We start from the raw sequence: 14,072 nt of genomic DNA on the forward strand, positions 1-14,072 counted from the left end.
AGTGGAAATATAATTCCTGCTATCAGAAACTATTGTTGACATCAAGAATTCATATCCTGGAAATTAATAAAAGTTAAAACGGCTTGCCATACTATGGTACATATATCCAAAAGTGTGTATAATACATTAAAACATCCCATATTGATCTATGTAATATATGATACCATAATGAACACTTGCCACCCTTTTTTATTATTTCAAAAGAAATGAGCAACTTCAGAAACAGGAAGAAAAGCATAATGCTTCTACAATGAATGTTTTATTTTTTCCTTTACAAAACTCACTGTCATCTAGAAATAGTTACAGTATACAAGAGAAAAACAAGAGGAGAGACATTTGCAGTTGAACGCCTGGTTGTCAACAGCCAGTCCAACAGTAGAAGTGATAATATAGCAATAATAATGATAACTGCAATAATAGTAACTAGATCGTGAATGATAAAGCTTTAAACCAAATGAAATCACACTCGCTCCTCGCTGCCAGAGGCGGAGGCTTCTTCATGTCAAACCATCATGAACACTGATTCCCTCAGATCTTCATGAGAATACAAGGGATAGGAGACCTATATACTGGATATGAATCATAGCACAGTAAAATACAAAAGAACAAACAAAAAAAAAGGGTTACATATTTTTATTTCAATTGCCTTCAGCCAGTTTTTCCTTCATGTTAGTGTTTCTTCATTACGAATACGTGACATACCTTCATGGATGTTTTCTAATTAGTGTCTAAGGCACTTTAAGAAACTCGTCATTAAATGCTAACAGTGAAGACAGGTTAGTACGGTTTCTCTTAATAATACTAGTGTTCAAAGCATCCCTTCCACAGCTAAACCCGACGTCACAGAAGATGCTCTTGGGAAATTCAGTCAAGTGCCTGTGAATTAACGTGTTCGGTATTTCCAGTTGCTTTCCGCGCTGATGAATGAGATCTCTAACTGTAGCACTTCCAACGTCTTTATTTTAACTTCCAATCCACTTCCTTTGGTGGCTGTGTTCATATCTAATAGAGCAGCTGGGTTTGAGAAGTACCATCATTCTGTCACATATAGGGGGAAAAACATCCATAAAGTGATTAAATATGTAAAGGCGTATAATTCTTCATCTTGGCATGCATTTGCAACCAGAATACTTCATACTTCCTTTCCAGTTGAAGTGGCCTTATATGGCTTTTCTTACGATGTGCAGTTAAAAGCGATTCGCAGTTACATCCAAATTCTTAAAACACAAAACATTGCCTTTGTCAGCTGAATCTCCCAAATCAGATAAAACAGGCCTCGAGTTCAATGGAGATGGATCACTAATGCAGTATTTCTCGTGTTTGAACTATTTCATGTGTTTAAATGTTAATGAGATGCTGAAGTGAGCAGCTTTTTCACAGTTTTTTCTTTTCCGGTCCAGTGCCACAGGACTCTTTTCTTTTCTTTAATGTTGGCTTGTAGCGAACGAGCAGCACATGCATCTCAAATCGACCCCGAATCTGTTTATCTGGAGAACTGTACTGTACAACTAAGATCCAATCGGCCACGTTTGCTTAGCTAGCAGATGGTTTTACGTCGTTAAACTAACGCTCTTATGAATGAGCATATTCACGTCCACAAAGCAAACTCTGATGTTTGAAATGCACTTGTACTTCTAGTGTGTTCTGTTGTGAGCGCAGTATTTTTGTAGTTGAAGCATCTTGCATTTAGAACAAGGCAGAGTTGATGCTCCCTTGGTAGGGAGAGGGGATATACATGTAGGGCTGAGGAGGGTAGCTTAATTCTGAGTGTGGAAGTGTTAGTGTGTGTTTGCGTGTGTGTACATCGCTCACTGGTCCTCTTTCTGTACCGCCGACCCCACGTAGCTAAAGGAGAGAGTCATTAGGAGAGGAAGCAGTGGGGCTGATGGCTCTACTCCGCTTGAGCCGTCTGGTTCTCGTTCAGGTCGCTGGCCTTGCTGTCCGCGTCGTCGTCAGAGAAGTCTCCTTCCACCTGCAGCTGCCTGCGTCCAGAGCGGCTCGAGGAGAAGCTGACGGGACCTCCTCGTCTGCAGGACACAGACACTGTCACTTCACTGTTCTTTATATACCATGAGACCTGGCTTGAACTGGCTTTTATTTTTAGATTTTCAGTTTTATTTTTATTTTTTATATTTGTTTTTATTTCAGTTTTAGTATTTTTTATTTTAGTAATTATGTTGTGCTTTTGTCATTTTTTGTTTATTTAGCACTCGTTTAATTTTGCTATGTGCTTGCCATTTTTATTAGCTTTTAGTCTTACTTCTATTTAAAATGATTTCAATTCTAGCTAAAACAAATTCAATGTCTATTTAGCATTTTTTATATTTTAGTAAATAATTTGTGCTCTTTTATTAGTTTTTAAAAATATTTTATTAATTTAATTAATCTACCATTAATTTATTTGTATTTTCATTTTAGTAAATTAGATATGTGCTTTTGTCAGTTTTATTAGTTTTTAAATCAATATTTAATCTATTTCTTTTAAATGTAGTTTATTTGAATTTTTGTAATTTTGTTGTGTTGTGCTTTTTTCATTTTTATTTTTAATATTTATTTTTAGCATTAATGTTTGAGTTTTGGTGATGTTTAAAATGTTTTTTATTTTGGTTAAGGTGAAATTTCTAAATTTCATTCACTTTTTTTTTTTTTCTCCAATTTCTGAAAATGATTTTTAATAGTTTTAGTTAACAACACTGTTGTATAAATTGTACATTCTTTGGTTGGGTCAATCAGTTCTGGTCCATCAATTAGATCGTCATCCCAAAAGTGCTGTTATGGGACTGCCTTGTTTCACTGCTGACAGGACTTTGATCCATTTACGGTTGATCCAGCTTTTCTGGATCCATTTTGTGTCTGTGCTGATATTCACTGCTATTACACTCAACTGACCATTTGCTGCTTCATTATTAAACTATAGAACACGAAAGCACAAATATTCTTACATTTTTAATACAAGGATCTAAAGTATTGCAATATATAAATATATGAGTGCATTTAGTCTTGGGCCAGTACCTGAGGCGGTTTTTGAGCGTGTTGACCTCTCGGCTCAGACCCTCACTGGCTTCAGTGGCATCGTCCAGCTCTCTCTGCAGTTTCCTGCGCGAGGCGTTCGCTCGAGTCGCCTCTTCCTCAGCCTCCTCCAGCTGCCTCTTCAGCTGCTTCATGCGGGAGTTCGCCTTTTCCATCTGAAGACAGACAGAAGTTGTGAGTCTTGAGTTTCTGAGTTCCTTTTTATTTCTCATCCTGTCATTTACAGCAATAAGAGATAAACAGCTATCACACAGTCCTAATTGTGGTTAGCCATCGCAATATAATTTTCCTCAATAAAATGATAACAAAAGTGTTCTATAAAATGTTTATGCATTATGCAAATAATGCTGCACATGTGTGTAACAGACCCTCGCACTGGTGCCAATACCAATTTGCATAACTGATAAGCGCTGAAACATTAAAAGGCAAACGCACCAAAAGCGTAACGAAACCGATCTGAACGTTTCAACCGGGCGCTGATCTGGTGCTAATGTGTCTCAAACGAACCTGTGGATCTCTTTGAGCTGACATGAACCAGTGACTAGTTTATCCACAAAAGCAGTCTGGTGCCTTGGTAGCAAAATACATTTTGGAAAGGCCAGCCAATCAATCAAATTGAAATGGGCAACTTCAGACAGTTTGCCATTTTTGGTCACATGTTTCATAAACAGCCCGTGGAAATGTTGTCTGAATCTTGGAAAGTGGAAATTCAGTTTCATTTACTGCATGTAATCAGTATGAGCAGCTCAGGACCCAGTACACTTTTGATTAGTATCTGGGGGTTCGTTCACCTGCTCTTTGTACTGGTCAGCATGGCGACGCTCATCCTCCACTTGCATGAACACTTCTTTCAGTTTCTTCTCTGTGCGACGCACAATCTTATTTGCTGCTGCTCTCTCCCTGTGAAGCGCGCGGATCATACATCGTTAACAAAAACCACGGGCACTAATTTGAGTTTTGGCAGATACAGAATGTGGAGTTTCTTTTCATTGTTGCTTACTTTGCTTCCTGCTCAAGTTGCTCCTCTAGCTGGATAATCTTGGCCTCCAGGGCGGCGATAGAGGCCTTGAACTTTGATTTGATGGATCCCTCCAGTTCTTGCAGTTTGGACTTCAAGTCTTTGTTTTGCCGCTCCAGCTGCTGACGGGCGTTCTCGCTCTTCTGGGCGGCACTGCGCTCTCCTGCCAGCTCTGTGTTCAATGTATCCACCTGGAAATTCAGACACAACAGCTGTTATTAGAGATGTGAAATCTAGTTAAGAGTGCTAATGGAGATACGCATCTTACAAAGCTCCCAAGCACATAAACCTTTAAAAACATGGTCTTGTTCTCAAAGCTCTGACAAGTTTAACTGCATTGAAAACAGTTTGCTACAAGCTGCTCATATTTCCAGTAGCTTCCTCAACACTGCACCTGCATAGTGGTCTTGCGGAAGCGGTCGTTGAGGAGCTCCATGTTGCTTTGTTCCTCCTCAAGCTCTTCTTCTAGCTGGGAGATACGAGCCTCCAGCCTCCTCTTTTCATCCAAGAGGGCTGCCCTGAAGGAAAACAAACGTGAATGAATGATAAAGCTTGTTTTGAACAAACTATGAACAGAGGAGCAAATTAATTAGTAGTAGAAATTGAAATTGTGATACTCTTTTCTTCCCTATTCTGATGTATATATACGAGTGAAACGCCTTTTATAAAAACATCACAACATTCTATAAAAAACTCTCATGGTGACTTGAAATCAAGTCCACATGCAACACTCTACACACACCTTGGCAAGAGAATCACCACTTTTAAGTGTACTAGTAATTAGAACTAAAACTTGTTAACCATGAATGAATGCATATTTGTCACTTTAACTGAACTTAGGACTGGTGGTGGTGCTTAAGGATTGGTCATTCAGTGTTTCTGGAAAAAAAAAAAAATAATAATAATAATAATAATAATAATAGTAATAGATAATAGTAATTATTATTAAAAGATAATAATCCTACTACTAATTCTACTACTAATAATGACAATAAACAATACACTAAGGATTGATCGAACTAATTTGCTGAAATCAAAACAGGGATGAGCGCCAGCCAATGAGATTGCCCTTTACGCATTAGTTCTGCCCACTACTGAAGAAACCAACATATCTTCTGCTTGTTCTTAAAAGCTGAATAATTCCAAATGAACTCCGTTATTTTGACAGGAAAATACAACAAAGAATATTGTTTACATGTAGCACGTTGATTCTGAGTGGTATGTAAGACTCTCTCTCTCTATTTGCGTGTGAGAAACACGACGGTGAGTCGTGCGCCTTCACACTAGAGTTCACAGCACATCAAATACAGGTACGCTGTGCATCCATTGAGGTGAATTTGAAATTCTAGTACAGATCACTTGACTGAGCGAAACTCTGAAGTGCTCAGTTAGTGTTCAGAGAGTGAAAGTATATCTAACTAAGCCCTGTAACACACACACACACACACACACACACACACACACACACACACACACACACACACACACACACACACACACACACACACACACACACACACTGGCGAGTAAAATCTAAGAATTAATTAGCCAGTGGCTCTAGTCGCCCAGAGTGAAGATTTAGCCTAGTCACATAGGCGAGTGATTTACTCGCATTGTAGAGGGTTGACATGAAATCAAAATGGACCCCATTTACTTTGCTAACACACATCACTAGTCTTGTGGTGAAGTTTATCCGTTAATCCAAAGAAGAAGAAAAAAATTCTTTGTAATCTAGAAATCTTTCGTCAATTCCCCCCTGGAATGGCATTCCTATTCCGCTTCACTCAGAAATACGTCACAATACTGAAGTCAGTCGCAACTTCCGGTTCAAGCTGACTTTAAGAAACTCTTCAGCACAATGACTCACTTTCCAGAGGCGCTGTTAGAGATTTCATCTGCCAGCTCATCTCGTTCTTGTTCTGCGTGACGTCTGGCTCGCTCTGAAGATGCCAGGTCCTAAAAACACAATCACGACCAAACCATCAAGACTTGCCAGTCTAACTAATCTAATTTATAACAGTGTGTGGAAAACCAAGCAACAGATGCTTCAGAAAGGCTTTTTTCTCTCAGATGTATTTCAGGCTGTGTTGGCTCACCTCTTGCAGCTGCAGAATCTCAGCCTCGAGACTCTTGAGTTTCTTCTCATTCTCCTTAGACTGAGCGAAGATCTCATCCCGAGACGTGCGCGCCTCCTCAAGCTCTCTCTGATAGTCCTTCATCTGGGCCTGTTTTAAAGAGATGTTGCCATCTGTGCTTCTCACATTTTGTCCTATGTCTGCACTAATTCTTGTGATTTAAATTATAAGTCACAGTAATGCAGTCAGTAGGGCTGGGCAAAAAAAATTCTCATTTTTAAATTTTTCTTTTTTTACAAAATGTGGTTGATTCGATATCGATTCTCAAAAGCAATGAATCGATCTTTTTTCCATATATACATTTCTGAAAGCATTGAAAATAACATCTGCGTGAATCTTATTACTAGTCTTCGCCACTAGATGTCATCCTCTTATCTACCTTGCCCGATGCTACAACAGGGAGCCTGTCATTCATTCAATGCTTAACATGGCAGATGCAGGTGCATTTTTCAGCGTGAAAGACGTTCCGGACAGTTGAAGCAATTGTCAACGTCCCGATCGGGCCAGTGGTGCATGGTCACGAAAGTTTATCACTTGCACGTGTTCTTGCCAATTTAAACATTCAAGCGCAATTCGGTTGTGAATCAAATTGAGATCTTGCGAATCGGAATTAAATCGAATTGCGACAACTGCATCGATACCCATCCCAAGCAGTCAGTGATGCAGACGTCTCTGTCCCACTACTAAACGACTGATGCACTTTAGCTGCGAGAAGTTTTTGAAGATAAACAGATTATGCTAACAGTAAATGTGTAATTTCTTGCATTATCATCATTACTGTGTCATCACATTTCCGTGCATGAACAGCAGCATTGTGGGAAAGCTTCTACCTGGAGTTTGCGTAGCTGTTTAATGGCTTCATCACGGGCCTTGTTTGCAGCCTCGATCTGAGCTTCCACATCTTTGAGGTCCATCTCCAGTTTCTTCTTGGCAGCTACGGCAAGAGCTCTCTGCTTTCGTTCATCTTCAAGCTCCGCCTCCATTTCACGCACCTGAAGGTACAGGTACATGGATCAAAACACAGCCAAATAGAGTCTCATACAAAAACTTGTTGATGTCTTTCTTAAAGGTATTAACCCTTTATTTCACAAAGCTGCCACAATATACAGTAATAAACCAATTTTCTTCACTTTGCAACCACATGATCCATATAAAATGGAAATAAAATTAAGAGTCAACTTGTATTTTATATATATATGTATGTGTGTGTGTATTTATATCTATATATAGAGATATATAGATATAGAGATATATAAAAAGGAAAAAATTAATAGAAGGTTAAGAAATCTATAAATTAGAGGTGCAACACTGTTGCTATTTGAAATGGACACCCAAATAAACACACCCGTCCCTTCATTGTTCCACCCCCAAAATATCCACAGGCAACCACTAACAGCTGCTGCATCCGTCAGCTTGTGCAAGTATGGAAGAATCAGCTGTGATTCAACAACAGCAGCATATCTTAGTTCTATGAAACATAGCAAAAAAACAATTACTCATGTATTGAGCAGAAACACATCCTTTTTCAGGTCTTCCTGCTCTCTAATGTCTCTCCAGCGCTGGAAAACCTTTCCAATATTAACCATATTAGCTCATCTGATCGTAACCCTTCTTCCAATTAAATTCCCCTGACCTATTCCTCTTTGGTAATATCTCAGCTATCTCTCTTTCAACAGTCTTTCTTCAAATATCCACTTTGTTTTTTCTCCCACTTAAACAGCCAGAACTATGTACAACACAAAAAAATATTCAGCACACACACAGAACAGACATCTAGTAAATATTCTCAAAATAGTTTTATTAGGTGTTGATTTAAAAATGTTCAACAGCATTACTCAGAAATATTTTACTGCACCGTTAAATTAACGGAAACAGGTCTATCTATCTATCTATCTATCTATCTATCTATCTATCTATCTATCTATCTATCTATCTATCTATCTATCTATCTATCTATCTATCTATCTATCTATCTATCTATCTATCAAGTTGAATCTTAAATAAATGGATAATCTTCATCTTCAAATTACTTGTAATCCTCAAAAAACCTGTAAATTCCACTCACCTGTTTGACCAGTGCTCTCTTCTTCTCCTCATTCTGCTCATCTCTGGCCTGCAGGTCTCGGTCAAACTGAGCCTTCATGGCCTGCATGTTGACCTCCAGACGCAGCTTGGCATCTTCTGTGGCCTGTAGTTCGTCCTCCAGCTCCTCTAGCTGAGTGCGCATCTCCTCCACCTGCTGCTCCAGCGTGCGTTTGGATTTCTCCAGCTCATGGACCTACGGATTACAGAACGGAAATAATGCATGACTAGTCTTTGTCCATTTAAGTCATACATGATTACCCAAAAAATATTTTATGAAGATTGCGGAGGAAGATGTCCCTTTTTCATCGAAAATTTTAAAATTTTCTGATCACTTTTAACATTTGAATTTCCAAGACATCATGGCTAAACCACCACAACACATTTTATTGTTTGCTTTAGCACTGCAAGATACATTAAAACCAAAAAATATGACTCAGTACGATCATCAAATCGCAAAGGCTGCTATTTAATTAAATAAACATACGTTCTGCGTGTTTCATAGTGTTCTTACACGCGAGCTGCTCATTATCCAGTGGTGTTTGCTCCACATGAACTCCATCTCTGCATCTACTCTGAGTTTGGGTCGCTTTAACATGCACCAACTATCTCCTCACACTTGTAATGAGAAGCACTTATCAACAAAAGAGAAGCTTTAAGGGCTCTGTGGTTTTCCGTCAAAATATAACTGATGGTATAACATTTAAAAATGAAGAAATTTAGACAGCCATAAATATGAGTACTGTAATTTTACAGTGTAAATTAAAATAATAATGATATTATTATTTTTCATAAATACTTAGTTTTTATAGTAAAATATTACAAGAGTAATATTTCTTTTGTTTTTATTAAAAATATAATTTTTGTATTTATTATTATTATTATTATTATTATTATATAGCCATACATTTTGCAGCCCTACAAACAACCACAGCAAACCTGGATTTAAAAAAAAAAAAAAAACGCAATTAATTTTTTCCACCAAATCATTTAGCCCTACTTTGCTTCTATCTCTGTCACGGCACTATGAGTAGATCAAGCCACACTGAAATCTCATCAGTCCAAAATCTTGCTCCACATGCAGTATATTAAACATGCATATGTTCTGACTGGCTGATTTTGTTGCTTTGCTAATAAGTATTCTGTTTTCAGTGAAGGCACGCAAATTACATGACACCTGGAACTTGCTGCCTCACACTCGATTAGCACATGCTGTAGGGTGTTAACACATCATGAGGTCTCAAAACAATTAATGGAATTAAATGGAAGAACTGACAAAATCTGCTGTGTTCAAAACACCAAAGATTCTTCAAACATCATAATGATGAATTCAGTAATTATTACCATATATAATAAACAGCACAAACTGCATTACCCTCATAAAACAGTCCAATAATATACAGTAACTTACATTCTTGCCTACGTCATCCTTGGAACTCATCAGATCCTCCATCTCGGCTCTGAGCTGCTTGTTAAGCCTCTCAAATTCCTCTTTAGCCTCCAGAGCTTCATCCAGGGCTCGGGCCATAGACAGAGCTTTGGTATCCTTCTCTCTAGCCTCTGCCTCAGCACGGTCCCTCTCCTCAGCGTAACGTGCAGAGATGTTCTTCTCTTCTGCCAGCATCTATCATACACATCAAAAATGATTTCAGGGTAATTTTTCTAATTAACAAATGTTTTCAGTAGTACCTGAAGATTCAAAACAAATACTATATAAAACAGTAGCAAATACTATAAAATATAAAACAAATACAACTTAGCATTATAAAAATCCCAGAACCATTTAAAAAGTGTAAAAGGATGGTTCACCAAAGTTACCCCAAATCACCGACCCTCATGTCGTTTCAAACGTATAAGATGTCCATCCATCTTCCAAACACAAATAAAGATATTTTAAATAAAAACCTGGAAGATTTCTTTCCCTCTACTGAAAGTAAAACTGACACTTTAAATTAATTCATAAATACAGACATTGTTCCATTTACCATAGTTTATGTGCTCTGTGTATGTGCGCTGATCTGTTAATATATGAATAAAAGCTTAAAATAAATCTGTTCATCATATAATGTGATTGTATCTTTTCAGAAGACTTGAATTAAGCGTCAACGTTTTGGAGGAATGGACTTTCAAAATAAGGACAGAAGTTTCTCAGGTTTCATTAAAACTATATTCATCTGTGTTTCAAAGATGAATGAAAGTCTAATGGGTTTGAAACAACATGAGGGTGAGTAAATGATGACGGGATTTTTATTTTTTATAACTATCCCTGTGAACAAAACCAATTCATACCTGGTCAAACTTCTTCTGTTTCTTCTCTAGGTTTGAGACGATCTGTCTCTGGTGGTCCAGGTCCACCATGAGGTCATCAAGCTCCTGCTGCAGTCTGTTCTTGGTTTTCTCCAGCTTATCAAAAGCGATGGCCTTTTCCTCAAGCTTCTGACTGGTCCCCTCCATGTCCTTCTGCAGCTTCCTCTTGACCTCCTCCAGACCCTCAAGAGTTCCCACATCATCCTCCAGTTTCTTCTTCGTCTCAACCAGCTATCCAAAAAAAAAGGAGGATTACAATGGAGTACTTTTTAACTGTTTACGAAGTAAAGAGTACATCTGATTTCCTTTCTGAGCAGAAGTCTAAAAATTAAACTTTGGTCCTCAAACATGACAGGCTTTGTGAGTTTCTTTGCCAACATGTTATTTGCAGATTAACACTTCATTAATGAATGTGTCAACTGATGCGCTAGATGTTGATGTGAACTGACATGTTGCGTATCCTCATTAAAAAGTCTTTGATTGTGTGTACCTGGGCTTGTAGTGTTGCCAGTTGTTTCTCCAAGTTCCTTCGTGCCTCCTCTTCCTCCTCCTGCTGCTCCAGGAGGTTGCTCTTCTCCTCCTCCAGCTGACGGATACGGCTGCTCAGGTTTAGCTTCTGACGCGTCTCCTCTTGAAGCAGCTCCTATTTACATCATATTAAACAACTGTTTTTATCAAATCTGTGCACAATAAAAATACTTCCTGAGCATACTATGGGTCAACCTTGTTGATAATAAATCCACTCCTTCAGCACTTCATGTTTGTCGAGACACATTACCTGAGTGTCCTGAAACTGACTCTCTAGGCTAGAAACGTCTTTGGCTAGCTTTATTCCCTTCTTCTCAGCATCTTCCAAAAGAGAAGAAACATTGTCCAGCTCCGCCTGCAACAAATGACAAACATACAAATTTTAATTTGCATTGGAGGGATATTTTACACATAACCTGGATTCTGATCTATTTCAGTGTACACGGGTATATGACCGCAAACACAGACTCAGAATTAACCATAATTGTTAAGCGTGCTTTAAAAAAAAAAAGTGTGCTTGTATATCAATATCACTATATAATAATATATTTTTATTGTTATATAATAACAACAATTTTATTTTAACAGTACTTATGCGTAATTAAATCACAGCCTTCACACTTTGATAAATCACACCAAGCCATATCGCAATTTTTCTTTTCTTTTTTATTAATCATGCAGCTGTAAATAAAGCCACACTTTTACTCTGCAAAAATCAAATGAGACAACAGTGATCTGTAGTTTATGTGATGGGGAGGGAGTGTAACAGCACTAACTTGTAGTTTATGTGACACAGTGTACGCACTGACCTGTAGTTTGTGGGAGCGGTCCGAAAGTTCTCCTTTAACCTTTTCTCCCTCGCTGAAGCGGGCCATGAACTCCTGCAGCTGAGCCTCAAGTTTCTTTCTCTTGTGCTCAGATTCAGACTTGGCCTGCTGCAAACTCTTCACCTCACTGGTCAGCTCCTTATTATCACCCTCCAGAGTCTGTTTGTTTTTCTCCAAATTTGACTTAACCTAATGTTGACAGACAGACATTGTGAGAGAGAGCCAGATCTGTATAAACAGGAGACTGTACACCATTCAATCACTGAACAAGGAAATGAATCATTCTTGACAGCAGACGACTGGCAGCGTTCCAGTCAAGACATTAAAACTAAAAATGGCTCCCTACAGTAATGAGTAATTTAGTCTTTATCTCTATGGCTTACTCTCTTGGCCTGCTCCAGCTGCTCAGAGATCTCCTCCAGAGCAGTGCCGTGCCTCTGTCTCATCTCCTGGATCTGCGACTCGTGGTTTTTCATCTCATCATCGATGGCTTTCTTCAGCTCTGTCACCTCCTGCTCTCGTTTGGTCCTTTAAGAGGAAAAGACAGATTATTAGGTGAGACACATTTGGGGAGTAGGGTTCAAAGAACTCAATCTGGCTTACATGACTCTCCACTTACACTACCAAAAGGCCCATTTTAAGGGGTCAACCTTAGGCACACATGGAGGGGCAATCATTGTTTTATTTAGCCATTACATAAATGGGAAGTCCCAAAAAAATTCAGAACAAACCATTTGCGCAACAGGCAACTTGAACCTGCAATATGTCAGCAGCATGCATGCTAATCACTGCAAACACCGATTCTAACATAGGAACTCATATTAAAAACTTTTATATTTCTTCTTGCTTATTAAAAAAAATAATGGGGATGGATTAAACTGGCCCTAATTTCATTTTATGGTAGACTGGATTTAGTTCCTCTTGTACCTCAGCTCCTGCTGGGCGGCGGTGGTGTCCAGGGTGTCTTCCAGCTCAGTCTTCAGAGCCTCCAGTTCCTCACTCAGATCTCTCTTGAGTTTCTCAGCTTTGTTTCTGGCTGCTTTCTCAGACTCCAGATCCTCCTGCAGCTCAGATATTTGGGCCTGCAGCTCCCGTACTTGCTTCAGGGCGTTGTTTTTCTGAGCGACCTCCTCATCACCTCTGTGGAATAACAAATATAAGCAGAGATTATTAGCAAAACGATCCATGCATAATTTAAGGGGTTAAACACTTTTGTTTTCCAATCCTCCAAAACTCTTTCCAATCCTTAGAATTAAACAGCCCAGTTTAAAATCTAGTCCAATTTTGTTACTGTATCTTTAAGAGTATTTGTAAATAACCTCCGTTATGACTGGTATATTTCCTGACGTGAAATTACTGAATGGGTGTTTTGATGCTTAAGGAACATTTCTCATTATCAATGTTGAAAGGGTTTTTGCTGCTACTTATTTTTATTTATTTTTGGAAAACATTGCCATTCAAAAGTTTGTGGTAAGAAAGAATACAAGGAGAATACAAGAGACGTAAAGATTTCAAACTTTTGAACAATAAATGAACAATTAATTCCACCACTCAGCCAACCATAAGTTATTATTTAGACATAGCAATCTAGATGACAGCCAAAGCATTTTGGATCAACCATTAAATTATATTTTATTTTACTTTACTAATTTTACTTATTTTATTTTATTTTATTTAAATAACCTCCTTTTTCTCTTTCTTATTCTGTGCTCCTCACTGATCTTCACCTGGTCAGTACAGCCTGCAGCTCCTCTTCTTTCTTGGCCAGTTGGATCTTGAGTTCCTCAATTTGGGCCTGCAGCTCAGCTATCTGGTCTTGTAGGTCTGTGGTCTCGCCATCCAGCTTTCTTTTGGCTTTTTCAAGCTCTTGCCTTGTCTTCTCTTCTTTCTTCAGACGCTCTGATGGTCAAACGCCCAAACATAAACATTTAAGTCTCATTGTTTTATTAGAATAAAATTATCCATATGCAACACGGTCCTCACCTTCCAGGTCCACCATCATCATTTCTTGCTTGTTTTTCACTTTGCCAAGGTTCTTGGCCTTCTCTTCTTCCTCAGCCAGTTGGGAGGTCATCTCACTGACACGGTCCTCCAGGAGTTTTTTCTCCTGAGGGATAGGGAGGGAAGAAAGAGTTCAGTTTGCTC

The 14,072-nt window shown here is 38.6% G+C and overlaps 1 protein-coding gene across 2 annotated transcripts in view; it reads right to left on the reverse strand.

Annotated features, from left to right (window-relative positions):
• Positions 1–240: 240 nt before the first annotated feature.
• myh10 (myosin, heavy chain 10, non-muscle) overlaps positions 241–14,072 on the reverse strand; it is a 57,482-nt gene continuing 43,650 nt past the window's right edge. For both annotated transcript variants that reach the window (XM_081381194.1, XM_081381193.1), the window contains 18 exons: positions 13,911–14,034; positions 13,655–13,826; positions 12,855–13,067; positions 12,311–12,455; positions 11,910–12,116; positions 11,351–11,455; positions 11,063–11,215; positions 10,555–10,803; positions 9,677–9,889; positions 8,249–8,461; positions 7,014–7,175; positions 6,145–6,273; positions 5,916–6,004; positions 4,443–4,566; positions 4,031–4,239; positions 3,822–3,930; positions 3,013–3,185; positions 241–2,027 (listed from right to left, as the gene is read on the reverse strand). In XM_081381194.1, the coding sequence (XP_081237320.1) occupies positions 1,892–2,027; positions 3,013–3,185; positions 3,822–3,930; positions 4,031–4,239; positions 4,443–4,566; positions 5,916–6,004; positions 6,145–6,273; positions 7,014–7,175; positions 8,249–8,461; positions 9,677–9,889; positions 10,555–10,803; positions 11,063–11,215; positions 11,351–11,455; positions 11,910–12,116; positions 12,311–12,455; positions 12,855–13,067; positions 13,655–13,826; positions 13,911–14,034 (2,925 nt within the window). In that variant the 3' untranslated portion in view covers positions 241–1,891. The remainder of the gene's footprint in view (positions 2,028–3,012; positions 3,186–3,821; positions 3,931–4,030; positions 4,240–4,442; positions 4,567–5,915; positions 6,005–6,144; positions 6,274–7,013; positions 7,176–8,248; positions 8,462–9,676; positions 9,890–10,554; positions 10,804–11,062; positions 11,216–11,350; positions 11,456–11,909; positions 12,117–12,310; positions 12,456–12,854; positions 13,068–13,654; positions 13,827–13,910; positions 14,035–14,072) is intronic.

Source organism: Scardinius erythrophthalmus (genome assembly GCF_964197995.2).
Source record: "Scardinius erythrophthalmus genome assembly, chromosome: 12".
Classification (NCBI taxonomy): Eukaryota; Metazoa; Chordata; class Actinopteri; order Cypriniformes; family Leuciscidae; genus Scardinius; species Scardinius erythrophthalmus.